The sequence below is a fragment of the Ananas comosus genome, linkage group 4 (assembly GCF_001540865.1).
Source record: "Ananas comosus cultivar F153 linkage group 4, ASM154086v1, whole genome shotgun sequence".
NCBI classification, from domain to species: Eukaryota; Viridiplantae; Streptophyta; class Magnoliopsida; order Poales; family Bromeliaceae; genus Ananas; species Ananas comosus.
The window spans coordinates 15285701-15312479 of NC_033624.1; the positions used below are offsets into that span (position 1 = coordinate 15285701).

At 38.6% G+C, this 26779-nt stretch overlaps 6 protein-coding genes across 7 annotated transcripts; 2 read left to right on the top strand and 4 right to left on the bottom strand.

The window, feature by feature from the left end:
- LOC109709653 (protein TOC75-3, chloroplastic) lies at positions 577–7324 on the bottom strand. 2 transcript variants are annotated; one of them, XR_002216186.1, is made up of 8 exons: positions 4746–6828; positions 3954–4175; positions 3608–3715; positions 2784–2975; positions 2240–2488; positions 1635–1889; positions 841–1234; positions 577–747 (listed from the first exon to the last, which is right to left on the bottom strand). XR_002216186.1 is itself a non-coding variant. In XM_020231970.1 (7 exons), the coding sequence occupies exons 1-7, from the start codon at positions 5961–5963 to the stop codon at positions 995–997; spliced, it is 2484 nt and encodes an 827-aa protein (XP_020087559.1). In that variant the 5' UTR covers positions 5964–7324; the 3' UTR covers positions 577–994. The 2 variants fall into 2 exon arrangements, 1 of the variants encoding a protein (XP_020087559.1); XM_020231970.1 differs by having other exon boundaries at positions 577–1234; positions 4746–7324.
- Positions 7163–8608, bottom strand: LOC109709655 (light-harvesting complex-like protein OHP1, chloroplastic). The gene is made up of 3 exons (XM_020231972.1): positions 8348–8608; positions 8062–8184; positions 7163–7395 (listed from the first exon to the last, which is right to left on the bottom strand). The coding sequence occupies exons 1-3, from the start codon at positions 8477–8479 to the stop codon at positions 7327–7329; spliced, it is 324 nt and encodes a 107-aa protein (XP_020087561.1). The 5' UTR covers positions 8480–8608; the 3' UTR covers positions 7163–7326.
- Positions 8702–11008, top strand: LOC109709654 (low-temperature-induced 65 kDa protein-like). The gene is made up of 4 exons (XM_020231971.1): positions 8702–8997; positions 9612–9890; positions 9969–10583; positions 10682–11008. Exons 1-4 carry the CDS (start codon positions 8850–8852, stop codon positions 10726–10728), a joined length of 1089 nt encoding a protein of 362 aa, XP_020087560.1. The 5' UTR covers positions 8702–8849; the 3' UTR covers positions 10729–11008.
- Positions 11083–11913, top strand: LOC109709656 (subtilisin inhibitor 1-like). Its single transcript, XM_020231973.1, has 2 exons — positions 11083–11289; positions 11508–11913. Exons 1-2 carry the CDS (start codon positions 11286–11288, stop codon positions 11729–11731), a joined length of 228 nt encoding a protein of 75 aa, XP_020087562.1. The 5' UTR covers positions 11083–11285; the 3' UTR covers positions 11732–11913.
- LOC109709623 (transcription initiation factor IIA subunit 1-like) lies at positions 12727–19408 on the bottom strand. Its single transcript, XM_020231930.1, has 11 exons — positions 19056–19408; positions 18740–18904; positions 18489–18644; positions 18217–18271; positions 18041–18099; positions 17603–17728; positions 14848–14973; positions 14711–14765; positions 14432–14610; positions 14254–14337; positions 12727–13094 (listed from the first exon to the last, which is right to left on the bottom strand). Exons 1-11 carry the CDS (start codon positions 19170–19172, stop codon positions 13071–13073), a joined length of 1146 nt encoding a protein of 381 aa, XP_020087519.1. The 5' UTR covers positions 19173–19408; the 3' UTR covers positions 12727–13070.
- On the bottom strand, positions 20752–22441 carry LOC109708628. Its single transcript, XM_020230433.1, has one exon. The coding sequence runs from the start codon at positions 22329–22331 to the stop codon at positions 20931–20933; it is 1401 nt and encodes a 466-aa protein (XP_020086022.1). The 5' UTR covers positions 22332–22441; the 3' UTR covers positions 20752–20930.

Genomic DNA, 26779 nt, shown 5'->3' on the forward strand with positions numbered 1-26779 from the left:
GAGGCGATTACTGCGGGTGGGTGGGTGAGTGCATTGACGGTGACCAGACTCGCAAAGCCGTATCCGAATACAGGCCGGCCCAATACGATCAGACCAATTCTCGGTATCATATAGGCCGAGTTAAATTGACAGGCCTAATAGATCGAATGGGCCTTACATCGCTAAAGCGACAGCACAAACGGTCCAGGCCCAACGAAGTGGGCCCTTCTTAAGAGCCCAAACTGGGTCATTTTGATAACACGTCTGAACCTATTACCTATATAGGACCTCAAAGGATTTGCATTAATTATGTGCATAATTTTATATAATTATTATTTATTTTTGCATTGGAGTTGCATAAGGAGATGTTAGCCTTCGTGCAGGGTGTCTCGATTCCATAATTCTTACAGTTCTCTAAATTAATACATTACTATACTTCGAAGTGCTAAAATCCAATGTTCCTTCTCTCTGCATGTAGTTTTAATTTGGTTTTAATTTGATTTGAAATATATCAAATTCACTCGATAGCTAAGTGGATAATCTCAAAGGAATTCCTATTTTATCTGATGAAAGCATGTTAATGCGCTCAAACAAAAGTTAAAAATCAAAAAGACCTATTTTTGTTGGCGTTGCAGCACGAGATGCAGTAGCATGCCACTCAGCAGCTTTACATTAGCAGGAGTACAGCATGGCGCACGCTGCTGAGATATAATGTTCTGATGGCTATAAATAGTTACAAGTCGCAAAAGCAGAAGATGAAGTATCACCCTACAGTATCAAACAACTGATCAGTTTCAAATTTATCTCACGAGAATCTGAAATTTAAAAAGCAAAAGATGCAAAACTTAACAAATTCAGTACCCGAAACTTGAATCAGAATGCAGTAAACTTTGGTCTTTGTGAATAGTTCGAGCCCAACAACTACCTACTCCATGCGATCATCACGACACCCACAAAAAATTGGCACCACCTCCTCTATAGTTTTCTTTTTTTGTTTTTTTTTTTTTTTGCATCCTCAGAATCTCTCTCCGAAACGGAAGAAAACTGCTCCGGTACCAGAGTTATGGTCCACGGCATACTCTGCTCTCACCAATCCCAATTTAGCACCAACACCGTATGATGAGCCCTGTCCAGCCCGACGGAAAAACTCTGTAGGGTTTCCTTTGACGTCCTTCGAACTGCCTAGGTCGGTCCCATGCTCTGCAAATAAGTAGACATGGGTGTTTCTAACAGGGATCCGCAGCTCACCAGCAAGCTTAGCAAGAACAGATAAAAAGTCAGATTCATACACAGTAAATTCTTAACAATGCAATGTAAAATCTTTATACTGTAGATGTAAGTGCATGTAAAATCATCTATTTACACATAGATGCCTGCAAAATTAGAATTTTAATTTATGCATTTTAAAATCTTGATTTCTCGTTAGTTTGGGGTTGAGGCCTTGTTTAAAAAAGGCTTGGTGACAGAAAACCAACTTCCCCATAAATTGAATGACTTGCTCAGGGTAATTTTGTGCGAAATTGCATCCTAAAGGGATATGTACCAAAATGAAGTTTTATTGGAGCATGTATGTAACTATATTATTTGCGGGAAGATGGATGCAAAATGCCCAGTCCATTAAATTCATGCATGCTCGAGAGATCTCTCAGGCTTACCTCCAGGATGTTCCTGCAAGCACCCAATTCTCCCATGTTGTAGCCTCTTACTGAGTAGGGCCCACCGAGAGTGAAAGCATCATAGCTTGGGAGGTCTCCTACACAGCCTCCATAATGTCCATGGAGGACCAACACAGGTGGTGGCGGTTTGTTAGCACCTTCCTCTACTTTCTTCAATTGGATAAAGCGAGTCAAGGTGAGTTGATGACGATTGAAGAACGGAAAATTGCTGCCAATGCCAAGACCTTGGTCCAACTGTAGTAAAAATGTCGAGCAAGGTCACTATATGATATACACTATTCCATTGTTTCATACGATAAATACACAAATTTTCCATTACTTGGATCTGCAATCAATATTCATATGAAGAGGAATCATGCCTGCTTCACAGAATTCACATAAATTATGAACGAAAGTCATTTAACATATACAAAGGAATCATGCCTATCATCACAAATCTATATATCACAGTTTTACATTTCCTAGCAAGAATCTAGACTCAAATGATTGAGGCACACTAACTTATTGGCGATTGACTGATATTCATCTAGTGATGTAGCCGCTTGTTAGCATGGATTGGTACATGAAAAAGAAGCAATAAATACCTGGAAAACATCTCTCTCACCAACAACTGTTCCATTTACAAATTTTGTATTGTCACGAGTAATATTTGCTTGTGCGAACGCCATGCGGTCTGTACCAGTGCCACTTAGGGTGGTCGGAGGTCCATCCATGCTTAAGCCTCCACTAGGCAGTGCTCGAGATCCGTGAGTACAGATGCTACTGGTTTCATCACGTGTAATGATCTCTTCCATCACCAGTCCATAAGTGAATTTGCTTTGCCTTGTGAAGCTCTGAAAATGGAACAAGTGGACACTATGAATTGAAGACTGCAGAAAACACCCACGTAGATATCATGATTTTCACTGTCCTACTGAATACCAAAAGCTACATCTGGAGATGTCAATATGGGGAAAGGAGAGAAAGAAGAAAGATAGAAGAAAGAGATTGGCAAAGAAGACAAAAGGCGATACCAATATGTTAGTACATCTATCAAATATTATCAAGAGGATTCTGCATTTCAGCAAGCAAACGCATAGGGGTTCAAGAAGGGAATAAAAGTAAATTGGAAGAAAATTTGTCAGTTACCTCGGTAATATTGGTTTTAAACCCAACTCTATCAATCCACACAGGCGGAACTTCGTCCACCCCAGGCCCGCCGGTGAAAACAGGGCTCAACTTCCTGCTGTTAAAGCAGCTAGCACGGAAGGTGCGGTTGCGAGGGTTGTAGACACCATCCAGATATGGATGCACATAATCAAGCTTGAAAGACAGATCATCCTGAAGGTAAAAGAGAGCACTATGAGATCAGATGTATAATCAAAGCAGTAAAACACAAAAAAGATCAAGATGTTAACATCATCGTTTTCGTTCACTTGACTATATTTTTTCAAGCTGCCCTAATCTAATCACTTCACAATCCACAATAGAGGATTGGGAATTCTAGAGGTAATGCTGTATTTTTGAGTAAACATTAAGTGAATACCCTGACGATGTTTAATGAAGTAATGAGATTAACAAGAGTAGCAACGTTTTCTTTTTTTTTTTAACTGTTGGAGGAAAATGGGAATCTTAGAGGAGGAAGAACAAACGATTCTTAGTGACAGCCAGACTAATATACATGGTGACACCACTTTGCACAAAAGGACTTGGACTAGTGGGTTATACATCTTTCCATGTATATGGCCACCTCTTAGTCTCTCTCCAATCCATGAAGTACCATAATGAAGTCCTACATACTCTGACAATGCATAGGTGATGAGATTGCAAGATACTATTTGGGAATATTTGCAAAGACAAAAGCAAGAGGATAGACCTGCTCTACTCTCATGAAGGTAAAAAATAACTACTTAATCTCAATTCGCCCCAAAAAATACAGAAGCCACACTAACAACTTTACACGACATACATACCTGAGGATTTAGCAGGTTGCTGGATGTAACAGAACCAAGTATTGATCTGTTCAACCCTTTGATGTTACGATGTTCAAATGATACAGTTCCACCGGGTTGAATTGATGCCTGAAAATAAAATGCTGTCAGCTGCAAGAATATGAATTGATGCCTGAAAATAAAATGCTGTCAGCTGCAAGAATATGAATTGATGCCTGAAAATAAAATGCTGTCAGTTGCGAGAGTATTCCATTTTCACACAGAAAAAAAATGACCCAAAAAAAAAAAAAGCAATGTCCTTTGTTGTATTAATTGGTTTTGTTGTATTAATTGGTATTGCGGTAACTTATGGTTAGAGATAATTTACCAGAGTTGGTCGTCCGTTACGTCCAGGAACAATACTCCACTCTGTGCTTACTTCAGCTGATTTTTGTTCCAATTCTTTAAGCTTTATTTCAACTATGATTCCTCCTTCACTCTTTTCATCAGGTCGCGGGTTAACCTCTATGTTGGAGAATAAAGCAAGTGAATTGATGTTCCGGAGAGCTTGCTTTCCCGCTTCGATATTAAAGACATGCCCTGGTCGAAGCTGCACAAGACACGATCTATCAAATAATCAGAACTGTATTAATAGCCAAAATGCTAGCTATACGACCACAATAGGCACAGCATAAGAAATTCACTTCGAACTTCTCTAACGTTGGCATGATTGTAAGGGAAGTAATAAGTGTAACTGCCTTAGCAGAATGCAGAGTGGCATGCTGATAAACATTGTTTACCAAGAACAAAATTATAAACCTTCCAGAATAACCATATCTACTGTTGGCTGAGAAGTGTGATTTGTTAACTTTCAAAAGATATTTCGGCAACTCCTGCAACCAGAAACCTATCCAAAATAGAGAACTTAACAGGCCAACTTAATGCCTGTTTTGGTACGACATCCATAAGCAGTATTTACACAGAGGAGGTCATGAAACAAGATTATGCCACCCTAACTGAGAAAAAGCTACAACATTTCTGTTAACAATCTTGAATCCGTATTCTTTTCTTCGTGGACAGCTTATCCATAATTAATATATACAATTTATCAATACAACAACTGTCAGTTGCTAATCTGCAAACCATATACCTAAATTTTATAAGAAAAACAGTAAATTACCTGCTTGGGAAGCTCCCTCCGGATAACAGGAAGCTGTGTGTTCCCTTCAACAACATTCCCAAGTTTATCCTGGAACTGGATAACTAGCTGTGTGATATCCCCTTCCACGACCTCGCACACCACTTCCCTCGTGTTCAAGTTCCCGAAGTTGACCACCTGAGCACAGGCGTAACCTTCATCGTGATACCACTTCTGCACCCGATCCCGGATTCGCTGCAGCAACCTAGCGCTCACCTTCCCCTGCTCCCTCAGCATCTGCATCACCTCTCTCTGAACCGGAACGGGCAAGAGGCACGGCCTCGACCGCTCAATCCGTCTCCTGTAGTCCCTCTCTTGGCTTCTAAAGTACTCCAGCTTCTCCCGATCCGTCATGTCGGGATCCAGGTCCATTTGCTTCGTCTGCTGCATCAGCCCCACGTTGATGCACCGGAAGGCGTCGGCCGACTGCCACGTGCTCTCCGTGAAGGAGACGGTCAGGGCGAGGGTCCCGTCCGGCTTCGTCTTGCCTTCGAGGTCGACCTTCTCGAACATTCCGCAGGAGGCCAGGGTTTCGAGCTCCTTCTGGAGCTGCGCCTTCGTGTAAACACCGTTCGGGCGGAGGGAGACCATCTCGAAGAAGGAGTCCTCGGTGCCCGCGACGAGGGAGCCGCGGCGCCGGTCGAAGAAGAGGATCTCGGAGATCTTGTACCGCTTGAGCCCGCTCAGCTTGTTGAGCTGGACCACGATGTTCGCGGGGAGCCCGTGGGAGTCCCACTCCGCCGAGCCCCCCTCCTCGTCCCTCGCGTTCGCCATGAGAGGGGAGAAGATCCGGGACCAGAACCCTTCTCCACCTCCTCCTCCTCCGCCTCCGCCTCCGCCTCCGGGGGGAGGAGGTGGGGGAGGAGGCGAGCCGAGGTTGAGGAAGAAGGCGCCGGTGGCGGCGGCGGTAGCCGCGGCTGCGGCGGATATCAGGGTTTTCCTGTTGCGGGGTTTCGCCCTCCGGGTTTCGAGGGAGGGAGGGGAGGGGTCGGGTTTGGAGTCCCCAGCTTGGGCGGAGACTGAGGAGGGGACGGAGGAGAAGGAGATTAGGGTTTCATGGTTGCGAGCGTTTACCGTCGGAGAGGGGTAGGGTTTCGGGCCCCGGGTTTGGGCGGAGTGGCGGCGGCGACGGCGGCCGGAGAGAGAGGCGGCGCCGCCGATCGGGGCGGAGAGGAGCTGCGCCGGAGCGTAGAGCGCCATGGCCGTGGCCTCGGCCTCGAGGATTTGGTACGGGCGAGGCGAGGGCGAGGCGCAGCTCAAATACACTACTGCGTTGGGCTTGGGTGCCGCTTACAATTATAGCAGGGCAAATGGAGAGAATGGGAGGATATGGTAAAAAGGTTTAGGGTTTATAGACGACGATTACGATGTGGAGGACTTACACCCCAAGCAATTGCGGGGCCGGTGTATTGCTGGGCTGTAAATGGGCCTTTTTTAGTGGGCCTATTAATGGGCCGATATCGGCACTGCAAAGTTCACACCCTAACGCCGTTGCTGAGACAAAAATATGTTACAGATATGCTTATTTATTCGTTTGGGAAATTGCACTAATCTACACCGTAAAAAATTATGATGGAAAAAAATTATTATATTTGTTTCTGCAAAAGGATATTATGTTGTATAGATTGTAATGATTTGGTTATCACATAAATTTTATTGTCCACCGAGAAGTTAAAAAGTGTGTGTTCATTTGAACAGAGAAGAAAGATAATGATGCCGACAATGCAACGCCTGTCTTTGCCAATTAAACTCTTCTCAACTTAAACTGTATACTAGCGAATTGCGATACCCTTCTTCTTTTCATCAGGTTATTAGTTGTTCGACGAAATGTCTCAGAGAACCATAGTAACATGCTACATTCTGTATACATTACAGCCATTCGCATTGCCGTTTTGCCAACATATTCGGTTGAAGCTTTTATACAGAAAATTGCTCAGAAGTTACGCTGATCGATCTTCTCTTTCAAGCATTTCGGTTGCTTTTTCGGAGCTCGAATTTCCGCTACATGGAACGCACTTCATTTAATTGGTTTCTTTTTACAAGTGCTGCTCTCTATGTTATCATAGGGACCCTGGACAATGTTTACTTATCGGCACCCAAATGGCACTTGTAATGGCGGCATGATCAGAATTTATTCCACTCTCTCTACCGCAGACTAATTTCTGTATCTGAAAAATGTGTATTTGCTTATAGGAAATCCATGGATATGATTCTCAACAACAATTAATAGCAAGAATGATGTAGTATTACAAAGATAAAGTTTGCAGTAGTTTGACTAGTTGCTACTTTGTACATTCGCTACAGAAGTATCATTTACATGTATATATCTTCAATTCAAAATGCTTCAGTAACAGTGTTAATCATTTGTAGCTCTACTACGTTCTCATAAAAGATAAACCTTTTTTTTTTTTTTTCTTTACCAGTGCCAATCAGTAATGACTCAATCAAATTGAACCAATGATCATGCTTCTGATTCAGCTTAATTAGTCCTTTGAACATTTTTTGTTAAAACACATAAAGAAGATGATACAGGAATGAGTTTAATTTTGGACTGATATACTCTTTAAAGTGGAAGGTCGAGCCCTTTCCCCACATCCACACCAATCATCTGTAGTATGCCTTTGTGAAATACCTGGAATTTAAGACCAGTAGATACATATATATGCTCGAGTCAAAAACTTAATCCATATTTACTACAGTTATGGACAAATTAGTGAATGGGTTGTTGGAGGATATTTTGAGAATTGGTTAGGAATTCAAAATTCGAAATTCGAATTTTGAATGTGTTGTTGGAGGATATTTTGAAAATTGATTTTGAATGGGTTGTTGGAGGATATTTTGGGAGTTGGTTGGGAATTCGAAATTTGGTTTGAGCTCTAGCACATACAACTAGAGTGAAAAATATATTAAACTCGGTTAATCCTGATACATACACTCGGGAATTAGCCACTCTCTATTTTCGGGTAATATCAAATCTGACCTACTTATTAGAAAATATTCTGGAGGAAAATATTTCATGAACTTAACTTGGATATTTTCATCAAATATCCGTGGGTGAAAACCACGGATATTTTCATCAAATTCAGTTTATCAGAAAATATTTCATCATGAAAATCACTCGGGATCTTTGAATGGGCCTATTGTGGATGTAATTATTGGCCCCAAAATTTTCTGGTTAACATGAGATCTATCAAAATTATTTGAGTCTGAATTTAATCGGTTTCAATTATGATTAGGATTTTTTTTTTTTTCACTTCAAACAATTAGGTGAAAAAAAAAGAACTGCAAAATGACTCACCAGCTCTACAATGAAGGTTCCAATGATTCCAATCATGCCAGCTCTTGAGTTCCATATCTCTGCAGTCTTAGTGAACCCAAGGAATGGCTCAGTGAGCTTTGGCTCCACTTTGGGCATTTCAACCTGAACCAAGTTCAAGCAAGAATCATCCTTTTCTACTGATCCATTATGGCTTCTTTCTTTTTTCTTTTTCTTTTTTTGTTTTTCTAATCTAAAGTACCATGCAACAATCTATAAAAGTGAATACAAAATTTATAATACTATCTGGGAGGAAACTACTACTTACTCCAGCAGGAAGCTTTGCAGCTCTGACTCTCAGAGTTGTTGCTCTCCTAAGTGAAATGGAATTCCTTTTGCGATTATAATACAGAGATTGATGTTGATGAATTGTTGAAGGTAATCTTGAAACTGTTGCCATTCTTTTCCCTTACTTTTTCTTTTTTTTTTCTCTCAGATCTATCTCCTCTTTGCTTCTTTTTGTACCAACCATTTGTTTCCTCTCCACCTTATCTTCTTACACAGAGTTCAAAGGATACAAACACCACACCAGGTGAGCATACCTTCTTAGAATGAGAGGAACCTCTTATTAGAAATGGGGTTTTTCAAATTTTCCTGGTTCTGAATTCTGATAGGCCCCAAGCGGAGGGACACGTGGCAGGACCTGCTTCACAGGTGGCCATGCACGCAAATGTGGGGCATGGGGACCTTGTTGGCCCTTATCCATCAACTTTGCCTGAGATATAGGAAGGCATGTCTAACTGCCTACAAGTTAAATACCAACTGCGTATATGGTTTGTTCAGTTCATTTGGATAGAGAAGAACAAATTAAGAAGAGAGAGAGAGAGAGAGAGAGAGAGAGAGGGAGAGACGAAATGGCCGAGACACAAGGGATGAGATTTGGTGGTGGCACCCCTCGAGGGGAACATCATCTTGCAGGTTGTTCTCTGCACTTCACTCTCCAGTATCATCACTCTTCTCTCCCTCTCTCTCTCTCTCTCAGGGGAGGGGGGGAAAAAAAGGAAAAAAAACTGTTTTCTTTGCATGATTGTTAATATGGAATATGTGTACTGGAACATTAGCTTTGTTTGATAAGTTTAGCTGCATTCTATTTATGAGATTCTGAAGGAATTTTAATCTATTAACTCTACTCTCTGTTTCTTTTAGGCCAGGCCTTGTCTGTTGAATCTCTTTCATCTTCTTCTATGAACCATGTTTAGTGTTAAATCTTTTTCAACACAGCAGCAGCTTCTTCAGTAACAAACAGCGAAAACTAAGCAACGAAATAATGATGCCACTTCCAAACAATTTATTCACTGATGAAGCGGTTTATATATATATATATATATATATATATATATATATATATATATATAGTGAGGCTACTATGCTATCGGAAGCACGGAGCCTTCCGTGCTTCCAATAATCTATACATTTCTAGGGAAAAATCCATTTGATGATNTATATATATATATATATATATATATATATATATATATATATATATATATATATATAGGGTTTTTTTTTTTTAATAATCTATACATTTCTAGGGAAAAATCCATTTGATGATGAAGATGACATGCACGGGCAATATTGGCCAACGCCGACTACTCCGGCCTTTGGATTTGGCTATGACCATGAATACGAACACGACCACCATGCGAAGAAATCGGTTCTTGGAAAGGTGAAGGATAAGGCAAAGAAGTGGAGGCAATTTCTGACAAGGAAAAGGCACGGGCACGACGACGCAAATTGGACACCCCCATGGGGAGTGAGCCTAGATGAAGACGACGACGACGAAGAAGACCCAGAATACCATGGCGCCCCAAGTAATAATTATTTGATTCTCTATTCTCTACAATTCATATCTAATTCTTGGACTAATTCTCTTTCTTTTTCAATCCTAGTGTACGAATCAGAGATGGCTCCTGAAATGTACAAGAAGGCAGAACCCACGTATTGTTCAAAAACTTACACAACAAGTAATTGGAATAAGGAATCAGAAATGAAGGAAGCGAACGACATACGGAAAGAACCAAAATTGCATCACCTTAATTCCTTAAAGAAGACATCAACGGCGGTCCCTCTAGTTACCGACAAACACAGCTTGAGTGATAAACCCATGAACTCAGTTCGTGGAATGAACAATCCTAACAATAAGACTATGTCTGAGATGGTAACCGAGATCCTCGTACCAGCTTACAATATAATTACGGAGGCCACCTACAATATAGCCTCGAAGATTCAAGACGCAGGGCCGCGATATGAAGCTGGAGCCAAGCAGATGTGGGATAAGGGGATAGCAGTTAAGGAGTATTTGGTGCACAAGCTGGAGCCTGGAGAGGATGATAGGGCGCTCTGTGAGGTTATCACTGAGGCCGTGAGCCCAAGATCGGACGGTCGCAATCAAGCCGAGGAGAAGGGTAGTTTTGTGGAGAAGATGAGGGTGGCAGCGTCTTCTTTGCATGGTCAAGAAGAGTCGCAAGGGTCACCTATCCCGGTCTCTACAAATCCTTACACAGGTATGGTAATCTCTATTATGTGTATTAAAGCCATATTTATTGTGTATCAATCCAGTAAAAAGAGTATGAATTTTTTTTTTTTTCCTCCAAACGTGCAGAAGAAGCTGAAACTGGTGGAAGGAAACTCCGAGCGTATTCCAACTGATGTATTTCGGCTTTGACATATAATTCTGTGAAGAAACATAGAAGTCATTACGTTACTAGTTTATCAATGTATACGGAAATTTCAGAGGAGAATCCCTCGTGTACCACACTAGAAGATGTTATGGTATTAAGTTTTCTAAGTTTATAGTGGTTGCTTGTAATTGAATCATTCAATGTGTGATACAGTTAATGGTATGCCACCTCACTGCTTTAGTGACAATGGCAGGATGTATTTTCAAATGTTCAATAAAAAGAGAAAGAAGCATTAAGAAACAATTAAACAATTGCTGTTTATTAATGAGCAAGCATCTTTTTAATCCCCGTGGGAACCTTGGGGTTGTCTTTCAAAGCATTAAATAAGGACCTTGTTTTTGTCCTTTTTAAAGCTTTGTTTGGTTATGGTTGGTCGACACGCATCTGCCGTCCATGCTCAATTACTCTGTTGGTCGCAGAATCACTCGTAGCAAAATGTATTGATAAAGCTGGCAAAGTTCTCCGTCTATAGCTAGAGCTTTCTCCATACTCCTCGAGACAACCAGAGCTCCATTTAGCAAATATATGGGTAAAGTATACCTCCCCTCTCTTCTCCATTCACAAGAAGAAGTTACTTAACTTTCTTATCTTTACCTATTGGTTAAAAGCTAATAATTGCCATCACTCAATAAGGAAGTTCTTTCTTGTGCTTCAATCTGTTTTTTCCCTTTTTTTCCTCCAGTAAAATTTTTTTTTTTTTTCTTACTTCAATTTTGCTCTGCTCAATGTTGGGTTTACTGGAAACAGAGGGTGAAAAGGAAGTAAAGGCATCAGCTCCAAGACATTCATGGCCTGAGGTAGTAGGGCTTACCACAGAAGAGGCCGAGAAGAGGATCAGACAGGATAAGCCGGATGCTCGATTCCAAGTGGTTCCACCTGATCACTTTGTGACGATGGATTACGATACTGGCCGCGTTCGTATCTTCATAGACTCTTCCGGCAAGGTCGCAAAGACTCCCTTGGTTGGTTAGACGAATGAGATGCTGTGATGGACAGACAGCATCTATGTTCGAGCAATAATTATTATATATATAAAGAAAGAAATCCACTAGTAGATGGGTTCTATTGTCACTAGGATCATTCCTCAATTGTATGTTTGCTGACTCGATGTGCAGTAAACTTTGTATGTTTATGTTTGTGCTTGCATTCTCTTCGGTCTTGCCTCTTCAATACCTTCTTTTAAGCTGGGACATAACGAAAGGTGAATCACATGCAATAGGAAACCAACAAAGGTTTACAGGCACCGACTGTCTCTAAATCAAGTGGCAAAAAATTTAGTGATTGATACCCGCGGTCCTAAATTTGAATCCTAATTGATTCACATTTCTAGTTAAATTTATTTTTAAATGAAATAAACGAAGCGAGTACCGTGCTACCTATCTCTAAAAAAAAAAAAACAACAAAGGTTTACGGGCCAATTGTTATCATATCAGTTGGCCATAAAAAACATTAAATACGTAGTGGTGTCCTCAAGCCTTCCTCTTCCCGTATCCAGTTGGGATAAAGAAAACTTTCCAGTTGTCTATGAAAAACAAGACGTTAGTAGTTTACCATGCAAAAGTTCAGGGGGGAAAAAAAAAAGCCAATTGCCATCAAAAAGTAAACTAGACAGGTTACCCGGAATACCTCCCAAGTCACAATTCAGCTAAACAAAACGAGAATGCAGTCTAAGCTGATCATAAATAATAGTACTGATAAGTACGTGGGTCTAAGTGACACCTGAGAGAATTTGGGATAAAATCCTTCATTTGCAAAATCAATGTTCTGATACTGAGATTGATGACAGATGCAGTCGCCCACAGAGTCTTACAGTACTAATAAAACATTCTGAACCATTTGGGGAACAAAAAAACTTCCCCATTATCAAAATTGTCAACATTTCAACCATTTGACATGTAAAAATGAATCCCAAAACCATAGAATTTGGTATCAAGTAGCTTTAAAACACTAGAAAACATTCACCAGCTTTGATCATCAATTTAGAAAGTCCGAATATCGATTTTGCGAAGGGAGGATTTGGGCCCAAATCTCTCTGGAGTACCTTTACTCCTGACAAGTGACAAAATCAACATAATATAGTGAAGCAGTCATTTCTCAGCAGATACCAAAAAGAGAAGCGAAGCTAGCAAAATAGCTGCTTTCTGTGTTGGGAGGAATAATAAAACTCAGATTTACAAAGCTGAATGAATTAAGCATCTTTACAGCAACAAACAAAACTAGCAGTTCATCCAGTGAAGCCAACTTAGCATAATCCTTGACTCAGCCAAGTTAAGAACTCTCCATCTTCTAGAAGAGCTTCCAAAAACAACTTCAGAACTCAAACTCTCCAGTAGCCTGAAACAAAGGACAGTTTCATGTAAATTAGGAAGATAAAATCATAAAATCAAGAGCACGGAAAAAGAGGGAGAGGAGGGCCAAGAAAAGTAGCAAACATCTGCAAGCATCGGCGTAAGAAAGTGCAACATAGTGCCAGTGAATCCCTAAGTCATTCTCTTTTTTGTAATCTAATAACAACAGGACCTTGATGGATAAAGCTTGTCATACGTAAAGATTATTTTATAACAGAATCTCAATGATATGTACAATAATAAAAGGTTTACAACAAACAGCTCCTTGCAGCAATAACATAATTTCAAACAAGAACATCTTAGTATGTAAACCCCACAAAAAACAAAACTATTTTCCCTTGCCAACAAATATCTTTATGGAAGTTCTTAATCTTTTCCTAAATTTATGACTAATGCTGCTTCCATAATCATAAATTAATCATTGATATCAAAGATTGAGTTGTTGATGCCTGGGTCCCAACCTACATGATCATTAAAAAACATGATTTAGTTTATCATTTCAACAAGTTTGAGTTCCTTCTGGCTTCCTAAGTAGGCTAGATGTTAAGTTTTTAAAAAAAACTAATGATCTGAATTCTTCCTTTTCATTTCAACTTTTTGGTCTGCCAAAAATCCACGACCAAGAGACCTCTTGCCCTAAAAGCTAGAAATTTGGGTAATCTAGTACTAATGGTTAATCAGCAAACCATGACTCTCTAGCAGTCACTATATATGCAGGAGATCCTATTCTAACTTCAACCAGCCATCCATTAGTTGGCATTTCTTCAGCGTTTTACATGCCGTCCATTGCGTTCAAAAACACTAATATGATTCAGCGGTCCATATAGTGGGATCCACAGTAGGCTTCTCAAGATTCTAGTTGATTATAAAAATAGAAAGAGACAAAACTACAAGTCACCAGTAGTGTATTCACGTTCTTCTTTCTATTTCGCTGAGGCGATAGTCCATAATTTACTTAATTGCATCATTTTCTGGTACTTCTCTATCAATTTTTCCGTCATCTGGCCTTCCTGATTTACTCAAATTTTCAATATTACAAACCAAAGGAATACAAACAAGCATATTTGTAGGATTATAGCCAATGAAGAGGAAAATACTATCACGAGTCAAAAAGTTGTTGAAATTAAAGATAACTTGCTACAGACCTTATTGAATAGGATATCCCTGCTATTTATCTGCATTATTCCGTCCTTTAAAGTGCATTTCCATCGGTTCTTTGTCCGTGTCACCTTTTCAAATGAAAAAAGAGAAATTCAGGAATAGGGGGGAAAAAATGTCTTTTATTTAACAAGATAATACCCTGGGAGAAAAAACAGCAATTACCTTGTCAAATTGTGCTAGAACTAAGTGCTGTGTATTAGGCTCCTCCTCCCCTTGCTCAAGGTCTTCCAAATCATCATCGTCATCATCATCTTCATTAAGAGGAGGTTCATCATCCTCCCCTTCTTCATTTCTATTTTGCATTGGTGTACCAACAGGTGGAGCAGGAGAACGAAGTTCCACTGATAAAATGAAAGATAATAGTAAATGTCACCAAAGAATAAGAATCTGCAGCAGATTCTGAGTTCAATATTTCTAAGTTCGAATTTTTAGTATTTTTACCATGGTCTGTAGGAGTATTGTAGTCTTCAGCAGGGACTCCTTGGAAAGGAAACAACTGCAGAGAGGGGAAAAAAAGTCCTTAAAAAGAATAAAAAGAAAAAGGCATGATCCAAACTCATTTAGATTTAAATTCATACATCATCATAATCGTCATTGATGCCATCTTGCTGGGGAAGCGCTTGAATTTCCCCTGATCCCTCAGTGGGCAGCTTTTTAATTACAGTTACTTTGCATATCATGGATGAACTTCGAACTTGATCTACCTGATTCATAAGAAGAAAAAGGAGAAACATCAGCATTTTCATCCAGAGCGTCTAAATTTGAACGTCCAATAGTAAGAACAGAAGACCATACATTACCAGCTGAATCTATAACGACTATCAAAATCTCGTCCCAAACTAGAATAGCCAATAGAGACCTACTAATCACTGGGTCCTGAATGGATCAAAATTAATGATGTCTTAAAAGAAAAGCAAATAAATTGCATATCAACACTATTACAAATCTGTCCAACGCATCGTCTTCCTGTTTGACCCACAAAAATTTTAGTAGCAGTAACGCAACGATGCTTTTCTCTTCAAACACGCTTCATTCTCTATCTCTCAATAGCTTTCTCTTATTTCAATTATTGCTCGCATCTTCTTTTCTCTCTACCCTTGGCTACTGAACAAAGCTCACATATTCAGAACTTGTACACCAAGTGAAGAGTATTGGATGAAAAATATTTAATGCAAATTATGCAATATACATGGATATATGAGTTGATAATCATAGTTTATTGTTAGTGTCTCAAACTATTGTTCTACTTCCTGTGAACTTTAGTTTAAACCTTAAGCCACCGTTTGGTTCGGGGTTAAGAAAAAGTAGCTATTCCATGGATAGGGTTAAGTTTAGGGATAAAATGGTGTTAAAATTTTTTTTGTGTTTGGTTGGAGGTTGGAGTTAGTCTAGGATAGTGAAAAAAAGTATTTGGTTGGAGTAGGTGGGATAAGAAGATAATGATTGATTAAGAAGAAAAAGGTGAGGGCTCGGGATGCGTGCGGGGTTAAAGTTGGGAGGGGGAGTGGGGTTAATGATTGATAAAGAAGAAAAAGGTGAGGGCTCGGGATGCGTGCGGGGTTAAAGTTGGGAGGAGGAGTGGGGTTAGTAAACCCCACCCCTTAAGAGTGGTGTTTGGGTATAAATTGGGGGTTAAGGGGTTATTCCACCCCTTAACCCCCAACCAAACGGTGGCTAAAATGCCCAACATACAAAATTAGATTGACAGTTCCTGTATTAATAATTCTGGAACTTGAAATCGAAGTTGCATGCCATTTTTTGCCATTTCATGGCTCATTATTGATTTTTGATAGTCTGTAATTTATGTTACTAATTGTTGGTCATTTTACAATTGTCTTGAAAAGGAATCACATAGGTCCTCGATAACTTTTATAATCTACACTTGTAATAGTCGACCAATTTATGATGTCCTGGAAAAGGAATCACATGCATTTTCAACAGTGTAATCTGTCACGATGCAAAATTCCATTGCAAAGAAAAATTCAGTGAACCAACCAATAAGGGCAGGGAAGAAAAAAGTGTGTTGAGTTTTACATACTAGTAAACAATTAAATATTTGATAAAAGTTGAAGGTGGACTACAATGATCAACTATGACTGTTTGATCTGTTACATTCTAACTTGTATTATACATGGCTTCCAGACATATTATAATACATTTTGGCAACACTATAAGAAGGATTTGAACAAGTTGTATCGAACTCTCTTTTGAAGAACACTATACAAGGATGACAATGATGTCATAGATTCAAACTGACTAGATGATTCATGATTTGTGATGCAGTACTGTCATTTTTCTTTTACATTTGGAAGTTGTTCCACATTTTTCATGATAGCTTCCCAGAAATGGACCTGCCTGAAATTATTCAGCTATCTCCTGAATTTTTTGCTATTTCTGACTATATACCTGAGCACTTGAACAACTTTACAAAGTTCAATTTAATTCTATTTCCATTAACAATACATGCATTACTATGCGTGTTCACTAGTGCACATTGATTTATTAGTTGTCCATGGTATTGTGGGTGATGTTTGATTATCTGGGTATCTAGATGGTACATTTTTACTATTAAAACAGCAGTAAATAGAAATTGTCTCATTAACTCCCCTTCGGGATAAGGAACGGTCTTCGATAGTTTTCTTTGGCTCATAGCTAATGTTATACTCATGCATAATATCATAGGATATTATTTATTCAATATAAGATTCAAATTTTTTGCATATTAAAATCTCTGTCAATAGGTTAATTCAGTAAATTGCTATCATGTGATGTAGCAAATTCCTTATTGCTATCAATAAGCATTGCAACAACAGGACAATGGTAAACTACAAACATCAATGAATTGCAAAAGGAAAGATAAAAATGCAAAAGGGAGAAAGCAAAGTTAAAACTAACTTATAATTTTGGAGTTAAATAGGGCAAAATTGCACCACTAATCCTGAAACTTTTAGTCAAGTTTTGCTCCGGTCCTCAAACTATTAACATGGCATTTGGCACCCCAACTTTTGAAAGCATTCCACTTACTGTTAGCAAAGAAACTATTGCCCACAGGTTGTGCATCCTTTCGTCTATGCACGACACTCAATTAATACCACCCACTGAGCTGCAACTGTATTCCTACTTAGAAACTAGACATTTGCATAGAAAAAACAAGATGAATGGAGAGCCAATGGATCTGCGGTCCACAAGTGCAAGGATGTAACAAGTGCAGACAACTTTTTTTTTTCCTTCCTCTATGGCAAGGGCTAAATTGAAACACTTCCAAAAGTTTTAGGTGTCAAATATCCAGGGACTCCTAGTGTAATTTACATCATTTTAGTTAGTAAGAAGTACCTTTGGCAGAAGGAGATCACTCGCAAGATCTCCGCTTCCATCTTGCTGTGGCATATAACCACCAGAAGTTAAAGTAGAAGGATAATCATCCCTTTTGCGTTTCCCAGAGGACATCGTAAAAAAGTCCTAAAAGGCAAAACGTAGATATGTTAACCCTTGGTTTAAACTTTTCAGAACTCAGCGCCTACCTTCAGAAAATGACAAGATATATCAAATGGAAGGCAAATTCTGTGCATTGCATACAAAAAGGACTTCTGAATTCTTTACTGAGTGCAAGCTCTCCAAAGTTGAGAAAAATAATTCTGATTTGCAACATGCCACAAAAATTTAACCGGATAATTTGAAATCTGATGGGAGAAAAAACATAAACATAGAGAGTTCTCCAAAAATAAAAAAAGGAAGAAAAAAACAAAATATTTCAGGGAATTGTTTATATACCTGGGTAGTGTTTTGGTGGGGAGCTCCTTTATCCACCTCATCGCGCCCTTCCACATAAGCTAAAAGACAACCACCAGAAATAACCGTAAGTCCATTTCTAGCTTACGAATGATATACTATTTGTGCAAACAAATTACTAAGAGCATTCTAAATACAGTGACATATTTTATACTTACCCACATTAACATCAACGCCCAGGGGTCTTGGATTCGACCAGGGAGAAGGTGGTTGCTGCACGAAATACATAAAAGGAAGTCGACAAAACAAGCACAGTATTAACACTTACAATTTGGCAAAATAAAGACAGATAATTTAAAGAACCAATTAATTCCCATTCACATAATGCATCGTATCTGCAACAGCTATCAATGTAGCTTACAGTTTTAATAAAAAAACAAGTTGTAAACACGTATGCTAACTTAAACCAGCCATCCATTAGTTGGCATACCATGTAGGGACTAGGCCTTCCACCTTTCAGGTCAACACTGTTTCTGATTTCAGTAATTGGAGAAGGAGAATAATCCGAGGGGCCTGTTGGAATATTATACATTCCCTGATCCATTGTTCCGGGTAATGGGGTTTGTATGGGGGTTTGCAATGGAGTCTGCACAATCAATTTTAAGAAATACGCAACTTTATCAAGCAAAAACACTGGGTTGATACAACATGTTGGCATGTCTAGGTAGATGGAACCCTAACCGGTGGAAAGAGCATTTCAGCTGTAGGGGTTTCATACTCCTCGGCCGGTGCCTCATACGGCACATTGAGATCGTGGACCGGATTGGGGCCGGTGGGCTTCGGGATGGACGACCTCTCGATCGGCCCATTGATTGCTCCGCACTGCATCATCTTCATCTCCCACAACTAGGTTTTCCAGTATGCAACTCAAAAGATCAAAATCAATTAACAGAAAAAACTCCTAGGCACCATCAATCCCGTAAGAAATCAATCAAACCCTAAAAATTTGAAACGATCGAAAGGAATCGAGCTGCAAAAGAGGCAAAAGGGATCTCACCGCTTGAAGCTCGTTCAAAACCGCTTCACCGGAGCCGTAGCTGACGAACTCGTCGCGCACCTTACTGATCACGTCGTCAATGACGTGTATGTAGACATTGGAGACGTTGCTCGCCATCTCTCCTCAATCAATGGTGAACGAGACGGATTCGCGGAGCGAAGAGGACGAAGAAGCGATCGGACAGAGAGAGAGAAAGAGGGATTCGTATCGGAGGTGAATCGGGGCAATGAAGCTCGGAGGGAGAGGGGTTTCTAGGGTTTCGATATCTGGGATACGACGATGAGTGTCGAGGGGAGCGAGGGGTGATGGGTGAAGGGGGGGAGAGAGGGGGGTGGGTCGCGGACGAGAAAGGCCGGAATTAACAGAAGAATATAAATAGGTTTGGATCCGTGAGGAGGCAGGGGACACGTGTCGTCATCTGAAGGGGTTTAGTGAGGAGGGTGCTTGTTCGTGATAGGCCCGGCCGTTGAACGTACGCGATTCGGGACCATACGGCCGTCTTGTTATAAACTATCCAATTTGGACAGAAACCCCTCTCAGGTACTACTACTACTACATCTCTACTCCAGCTATATATATATATATATATATATATATATATATACACACACCATGGGGCCAGGGACGGAGAGGGAAGTTTCCTTGGGAGCATCTCTTGTACCCACACTTTCACGGAATAGAAATTTGAGGAGAACGGTTTCAGGCTTTCAGCATGCTACACTTTTTCTTTTTTAAGAATATATAGATATATATCATTTTATTTTTTCGTTTATTATATAAATGACACCAATATTAACATTATATATATGAGTATTAGGAACCATCTTTATCAAAAAAAAATTTCACTTCAAATAAAAATTTATAACTGGAATGACACGAATTTCAAAATTACATGAATAGTAAATTAGACGTTCGACTCACTATAGTTTAATTCGGTCCGATTTTGAAGATATTCCTTTAAAAGTTAAATTCTATTGGATCACTAGCATCAACAAAATGAACTTAAATAATTCCTTCAGTTTGCTTCAGCTCGACTGTTATATTTGGTTTGAATAAAAGTATATATGCACTTAGAATATAAGATATGATAAAAATAAATAATTTTTTTTGGTCAAAATTTGATGTGTTCAAAGTATTGAATAAGCAATTTAACTTTTTTATCATCATTTTCTTTATTTTTAATATGTAAAATTGTATCAGTTACTAATAAAAATTAATTGAACCAACCAAAACAACAAGAGGTTGTATTCCAGATCATGCTTACTCCTCGGCGCACGGCATAACATTTTCTTTTAATACGGTATGTCGGGCTTCAAATTTGCTATTCACGGATAATTGGCCTTTAAAACTTACTTTCTTTGACAACATATGGCTATTTTGTTTAAAACTGAAACACTTTAACTAGTGATTTTTTATATATAAAAATATATATTGCAACACGAAGGTAGTATTCAACTATACTTTTTTTTTTTTGGCTCAAATAAGCTACAGAAGTGTACATTTTTATACCTGTCAAAAAGAATGGAAGTCTAAATTAATTTTCTACAAACTTGTGATAGCGAGCTAAATCCATTGGCCCTTACAATTTTTTTTACATTTCTTTGAATTCAACAGCATCTATAATCTATAAATTCACGAATAACCAATCCCCCAGACCATTCATTTCTTAATCCGCACACACAAATTAGCAAACGAATTAAAAATTCAACTCTGTCATTCTCGTATGTGTAAATCTTAACATGTATGGAAACAAATCAATCAATGAATTCATTACAACAAACTACTACACCATCAATCCTTGCAAATTCCTGTATTTTTCATATCTAGCTATACTATATATGTATACACAGTATCCGATTCCCATTCATCCGAGCATCAAAATTCCGCCGGCCTCGGCAACTCGCGCGGCCGCTCATCGCACCAGCAAATGCGACTGAGCCCGACGAGCAGTTCCACGACGGCAGCCTCCGCCTTGTCGCGGTCGGCAAAGTGCAGCGTCTGCAGCATCACCGCCCTCGGCCGCGTGCTGAACCGCTGCTGCCGGTCCATCTGCCTCTCCTGCTGCCACCGCACCGTGTCGTGTGCCACCGGCCCCAGCCACTTCAGAGTGCTCTCCACCCTCCTTTTCCACCTTTCCGCCTCCGCTCCGTCCACTCCCCCGGCCGTCGCTGCTTCCCTCTTCACGTATTCCCTTAGCTTCGCATTCGTCACCGCCCGAATCCTCTCCGGTAACATCATGTACAGCTCATCTCTCGTCGCGTTCATATCTTCTTCATCCGACGGTCCGTTTGCCGACTTCGCCAATAAGAGCTTCTCCGCAGACACAATCACGTTCGCGTACAGTAGCGCCATGCCGGACCCGCCTACGGTCTTCGACGGCGGCTCCAAAACCCTAGATAGATCTTCGAAAGGCTTCGAGGTCACTTCTTTGTGTACGAAAAGCGGCGCGGAGTGCCTCACTGCCGCGCTAATCGGCGTCGATCGCTCCAGCGGCCCCGACGAGTGTTTCGCTTTGGGACTGTAACTGCGACCACGATTGGCCGTTATGCGCGGCAAACTGGGCACGACATGGCCGAAGACGGTAGAAATCCTAGCGAGGATCGAGAGCACGGATTTGGCCATGAGGTCGGCCGCCTTGTCGACGGTCTCGATCCACAGCGACTCGTCTACTAGGCGGCGCACTCGCTGTCGCTGCTCCTTGAGCTTCTTCCGCAGCGTATCAACGGCCGGGTCCGGCTTCTGCACCGCTGTCGGCCTGCTGTGCTGCATCCATTGCTTCATCCTCCTCTCCGATGCCTCCAGCTGGTTTAACACGTCCATCTCCGCGTGCAACCTCGCTGTTGCCGCGACACGCCGCTCCATCTTCTTCACCCTCGTGCCGGCCTTTTTCTCAATTCCGATCCAATCGATGCAGTCGAAGTTCCCCTCCTTGGCGTCGGCGTAGATGCGGTTGAATCTGGAGAGGAAGGGGTCGCGTGATCGGAAGCCGAGGCGTGCGGCGGCAGAAGCGGCACGGTCGAGATCGGCAACGAGCTCGGCGCAGGCGAGGCGGAGGAGGAAGGACTGGTTGGTGGAGACGAGGAACGCGACGCCATCGGAGCGCATGGTGTCGGAGCGGAGGCGGAGGATCTCGGGGCCGGAGAGGAAATTGCTGAGGGAGACGAGGCGCGACATGGCGGAGGCAGCCTCGAAGGCGAGGATGCCGAGAACGGGTAGGTTCGGGTCGGGGCCGAGCCGGGCCTGAAGAATGGAGAGCAAATATTTGGGGACTACCATTACTGGTACTAGAATTGGAGGTGCGTGCGTGTAGTTTTCTATTTGCGCGTCCTTTGAATCCTTCTATTGTTGGAACGTGAAAACAAATCAACTCATACATATATATATATAAGAGGAGTTAAGGGAGAACAATATATATACATATAGATATATATAATTGTGGGGAGTATTAATTCCGTGATGTTTCTTCATCACTACGCGTTTTGTAGTGGCCAGTTCAAAGGGAGCAACCAGATCTAAAAGGAAGCATTGTCGATGACAAGGGGAAAAGAAAAGGAAAAAGAAAAAAAAAAGTTAAGTCGGCAAGTGGAAAAGAGGAAGTGGTCAACGTGTCAAATTACTCCCTACACCAGGTCCACCACGTCATCTCTGGACTGCTAGTCCTATCGACCGTTCTATCTCAACTCTTAAGCCATGTTTGGTTGGGGAACAACGGCGGGGATAAGGGGTTATCCCCGCCTTGTTCTCCAAACATTATTTTTAAGGGTGGGAACTAGCTATTTTCATTCTTAACTAGGATAATCCGTTAAGAGTGGGAATAGCTAGTTCCCACCCTTAAGTGGAATAGGGGTGGGAACAAGTAATTCCCACCCCTATTTTTTTTAAGGGGAACAAATTTTAATTTTAATTTTAGTTTTAAAAATTTATAATTGGTAATTTCAAAATTCAAGTTTATAGTTTTAAATTTTAATATTAAATTTTATATTTTTTAATATAAATTTGATATTTATATTTTAAAATTTAAATTTGATCTAAATTTTAAATTTTAAAATTTAAATTTAAAATTTAAAATTTTAATTTTAATTTTTGAATTTTAAAAAAATTTTTAGAATCATCCTGCTTGTTCGACCATGAAGAGAGAGAGAGAGAGAGTTTTTAATTTATTATAAAATTAAAATTATAAATTCAAAAATTAAAATTTATAATTTTAAAATTACAAAATTAAAAATTTAAATTTTAAATTGTTTAATTTAAAATTTAAATTTTAAATTTAATTTTTTTATATTTAGAATTTGATATGTTATTTTTTAAATTAAAATTTCATCTTAAATTTAATGTTCAAACTTTAAAAAATTAATTTTTTAAAATTATAAATTTGAGATTTTAAAATTTAAATTTTAATTTTAATTTTTAAATTAAAAGTTTATATTTTAAATTTTAAAATATAAATATAAAATATAAAAGTTTAAATTCTAATATACAGAAAAAGTTAATATCATTATTTTTTATTTTTAACGACCAACTTTAATTTTTATTTCATCTGACCTAACCAAACGCTATTTTTCTTATTCCCAGCAATAACTCAATTTTCATCCAAACACAAAATTGATCTAATCTTCACTTATATCTCAATTTATACTTATCACCGGAATATCCACTTTTTGTTTATCCCTGAACCAAACGATACCTTAAAATCCAGCTCAACTAGGTGCGTTTCAAAAAAAAGATTTTCTTAGCTTCTCCAGCAAAATAAATAAATTATTTATTCAGAAAAAATTTTTGATATAAGAGATGGACAACAAATTAAACAATATATATATATATATATATAAAATTCAAATAAAAGCCACGATTTTCTAGGAGCTTTGATTGAAAATTATGATAAGATGGAATCAAAATAAGCCTAAGTGGCCCAAGTACTATTCGCGGTGAAGAAGTTCTAGGGAACAATTTATTGGTCAACAGGGGAAAAGGAAGGAGTTATCCGCGTGCTGGATTGAGCTGGTATAATAATGGGGAGATCAGCAATTTGACCGTTGATCCGGGAGACAATGTATATCTAAAGTCAGGCGAACATTAATTTACAACTCAATCACGCCACATATATATATATATATATATATATATATATATATATATAGCGTGCACTGCTATGTTTCTGGAAGCACGGAATACATCAGAAGCATACCGGCCGCACTCTATATATATATATAGAGAGAGAGAGAGAGAGCAATACCTTAATACACTATAAGTATTAAAATCAAACTCTAAATTAGTAAAGGGTATAGCTGAATTTTACATAAAGTAATCTATTGAACAGATTACCGATTTGAATTAATTAATATGGCAATATTGGAAAAAAATTAGTATTATATCAAATTTGTTAGCATCCTATAATATTAAATAACTTATTTAGTTTTGTTATTTTTTAAATTAGATAATACCTAATTTGTTAAATATCCAACTCAAAAAAAATATTGAATTTAAATTTAAGTTTTAAAGTTGGTATTGTAATATAAAATTTTAATCTTAAAATTTATATTAAACTTTTAAATTTTGAATTTACATTGTACTTTTAATCTGAAAGCCAAAATTTAATTTTTGATTTAAATTAAAATTTTGAATTTGAACTGAAAATTTTATTTTATATTTGTGTTTTATATTTAAAAGTAGAATTTGNAAATCAAATTCTACTTTTAATCTGAAAGCCAAAATTTAATTTTTGATTTAAATTAAAATTTTGAATTTGAACTGAAAATTTTATTTTATATTTGTAGTACCTATTTAAAAGTAGAATTTGATTTATAATTAAGTTTTTTATGTTGCTTTGCACTTAAATTTACAGCTTAGTTGTATTTGAGAAGGTTATAATATTCTTAGTTGGATAAAACCGGTTTTGTAGACCAAAATATTTTTCTAAGACCAAAATACTCTTTAAATAGGTACTTGGTAATGATACCTATGCCTGAATAGTAGATCATCTCTACAATCATATTTCATCTCAATCATCTATTTAAAAAAATAAATGATCAAGACTTATATGATGTATTAAAGTATTACTCTATATGTATATATGCACACACTTGTAATTTTCCCTTGCTACAGTAACTGTGTTTAACTACTTTTCTTTGTTCACATCATCTTTACTCTATTCTTTGGACTTCGATTAAATCCTTGCGTGTGTTCATGTGTCCCTTTCGATCGGATCGGTGGATAAGCATCGAATTGGATCGTAACAAACTAATTAAAATTTCATTAGTCTTTTTGCACATTGTCAACGCCCATTGATCGTGAAAGAGGAAGCAGCTGCTATCTTAGACGCGTTCGTTTCGCTGTTTCGAGCACATTTTATGCGTTTCAACGTGGCTCAACACATTCATGTATTGTGAACACTCGAGCCCACCCTTGGAACTGTGGAACATATATATATATACAACTCTGTGGACTAAACAACGTCAAGTCTCAAACCAGTTAATTTAGCGTCACCAGATACATTTATTATTCCTTTACATTGACCAATTCTGATAAATCCTCTATTGGAATGCATAATTAATCAGGATCTATCATCCTATTGTAATTGTTCTTTAATTAGATGAAATTTCCTGCAAAAAACAAAGAACCAATATTTCTTTTTCAATCAAATTCCGCTGGAATTAATGTTATCCGTTTAGCCAATTTTTTGTTCTTGTGTATACAAATTGGTTGAGAACTCTTTGAATTTTTTGTCTCCAAATTAATTTTTCAGTTAAATGACTATATATCGATCCATGTAAATCCTTAATTTGCTTGTTGATCATCCCATATATGTTTAAGTTACACTTATTTTTTAGACGCGAATTCATTTGCTTGGAATGTCAACTATATACTATACTATATGTCTCTGGAAAAAATTCCGTAATTTGCTTTCCAGATTACGTCACGCTGTAATATCGACGGAGTCAGGTCTGGGAATTCGACAAATATCTAACGCACGCAGATTAGGTATATACTTAGTCATCACATTCGGTATCAGATAGAAGTATAAAACGTATTTATGTTATCGTTCCTAAGTGCTATTTTACTAGCTTTATTTCTTCCCCAGGCAGAGACTACAGATAAATTTAATTTGCCCCTAAAAAGGCCTGCTTAAATTCTTTTCTTTTTATAATGTTCCAAATAAACAAATTAAATTAATTAAGGGTCCAATTCATATGTGTTCTGCACCTCTTAGTTAGTTCATGTGACGAACTTATAGCGCATCGTGCTGTATATAGAATATATAATCATAACATTAACCTAGTCAAATTTGTGGGTCATTGCCCGAGTCTACAATCTATATCACAACCATTACTTTTTTCCATTTGACGGAGACAAGGTACATGTCCAACCTCATGAATTCGTTAGCATGAAGGAGTGCAAGGTCTAAAAAGTTTACCAAAAAGAGAACATTTATTGAGACTTTGCTCCATCTTCTCCAAAGAATCCAAGGGAGCAGTTAAAGACTTGTATCCATCTAATTCTTTTGTCTAATAAATCTCAGTTAACGACCAACTGTCTTTACGCTGATGGTGAAGGATTTGATGATTGGTATTTGATGTACCGAGTTTGAAATCTAGTTATTTCATATTTTTAACTAAATTTATTTTTTAAAAAATAGATAAATCAAATGTTTCAGCATTCTATTTTTCTCTCAAAAATAAGAAAAAAATAAAATTTCTCAGTCGATGAAATTAAATTCTGAAGTTACA

Coding starts and splice junctions, on each gene's coding strand:
- LOC109709655 (XM_020231972.1), bottom strand. CDS start 8,479: ATGGCAACAGTTTCAAGATTACCTTCAACAATTCATCAACATCAATCT. Junction 8,185..8,347: donor CTGCAAAGCTTCCTGCTGGA/GTAAGTAGTAGT, acceptor AACTTGGTTCAG/GTTGAAATGCCCAAAGTGGA. Junction 7,396..8,061: donor GAACCTTCATTGTAGAGCTG/GTGAGTCATTTT, acceptor CTTAAATTCCAG/GTATTTCACAAAGGCATACT.
- LOC109709654 (XM_020231971.1), top strand. CDS start 8,850: ATGGTTTGTTCAGTTCATTTGGATAGAGAAGAACAAATTAAGAAGAGA. Junction 8,998..9,611: donor AGGGGAACATCATCTTGCAG/GTTGTTCTCTGC, acceptor ATACATTTCTAG/GGAAAAATCCATTTGATGAT. Junction 9,891..9,968: donor AGAATACCATGGCGCCCCAA/GTAATAATTATT, acceptor TTTCAATCCTAG/TGTACGAATCAGAGATGGCT.
- LOC109708628 (XM_020230433.1), bottom strand. CDS start 22,331: ATGGTAGTCCCCAAATATTTGCTCTCCATTCTTCAGGCCCGGCTCGGC.
- LOC109709623 (XM_020231930.1), bottom strand. CDS start 19,172: ATGGCGAGCAACGTCTCCAATGTCTACATACACGTCATTGACGACGTG. Junction 18,905..19,055: donor TTTTGAACGAGCTTCAAGCG/GTGAGATCCCTT, acceptor TGGAAAACCTAG/TTGTGGGAGATGAAGATGAT. Junction 14,974..17,602: donor GTGATCTCCTTCTGCCAAAG/GTACTTCTTACT, acceptor CTTATGAATCAG/GTAGATCAAGTTCGAAGTTC.
- LOC109709653 (XM_020231970.1), bottom strand. CDS start 5,963: ATGGCGCTCTACGCTCCGGCGCAGCTCCTCTCCGCCCCGATCGGCGGC. Junction 4,176..4,745: donor GGAGGGAGCTTCCCAAGCAG/GTAATTTACTGT, acceptor TGTCTTGTGCAG/CTTCGACCAGGGCATGTCTT. Junction 1,235..1,634: donor CTTGCAGGAACATCCTGGAG/GTAAGCCTGAGA, acceptor GTTCTTGCTAAG/CTTGCTGGTGAGCTGCGGAT.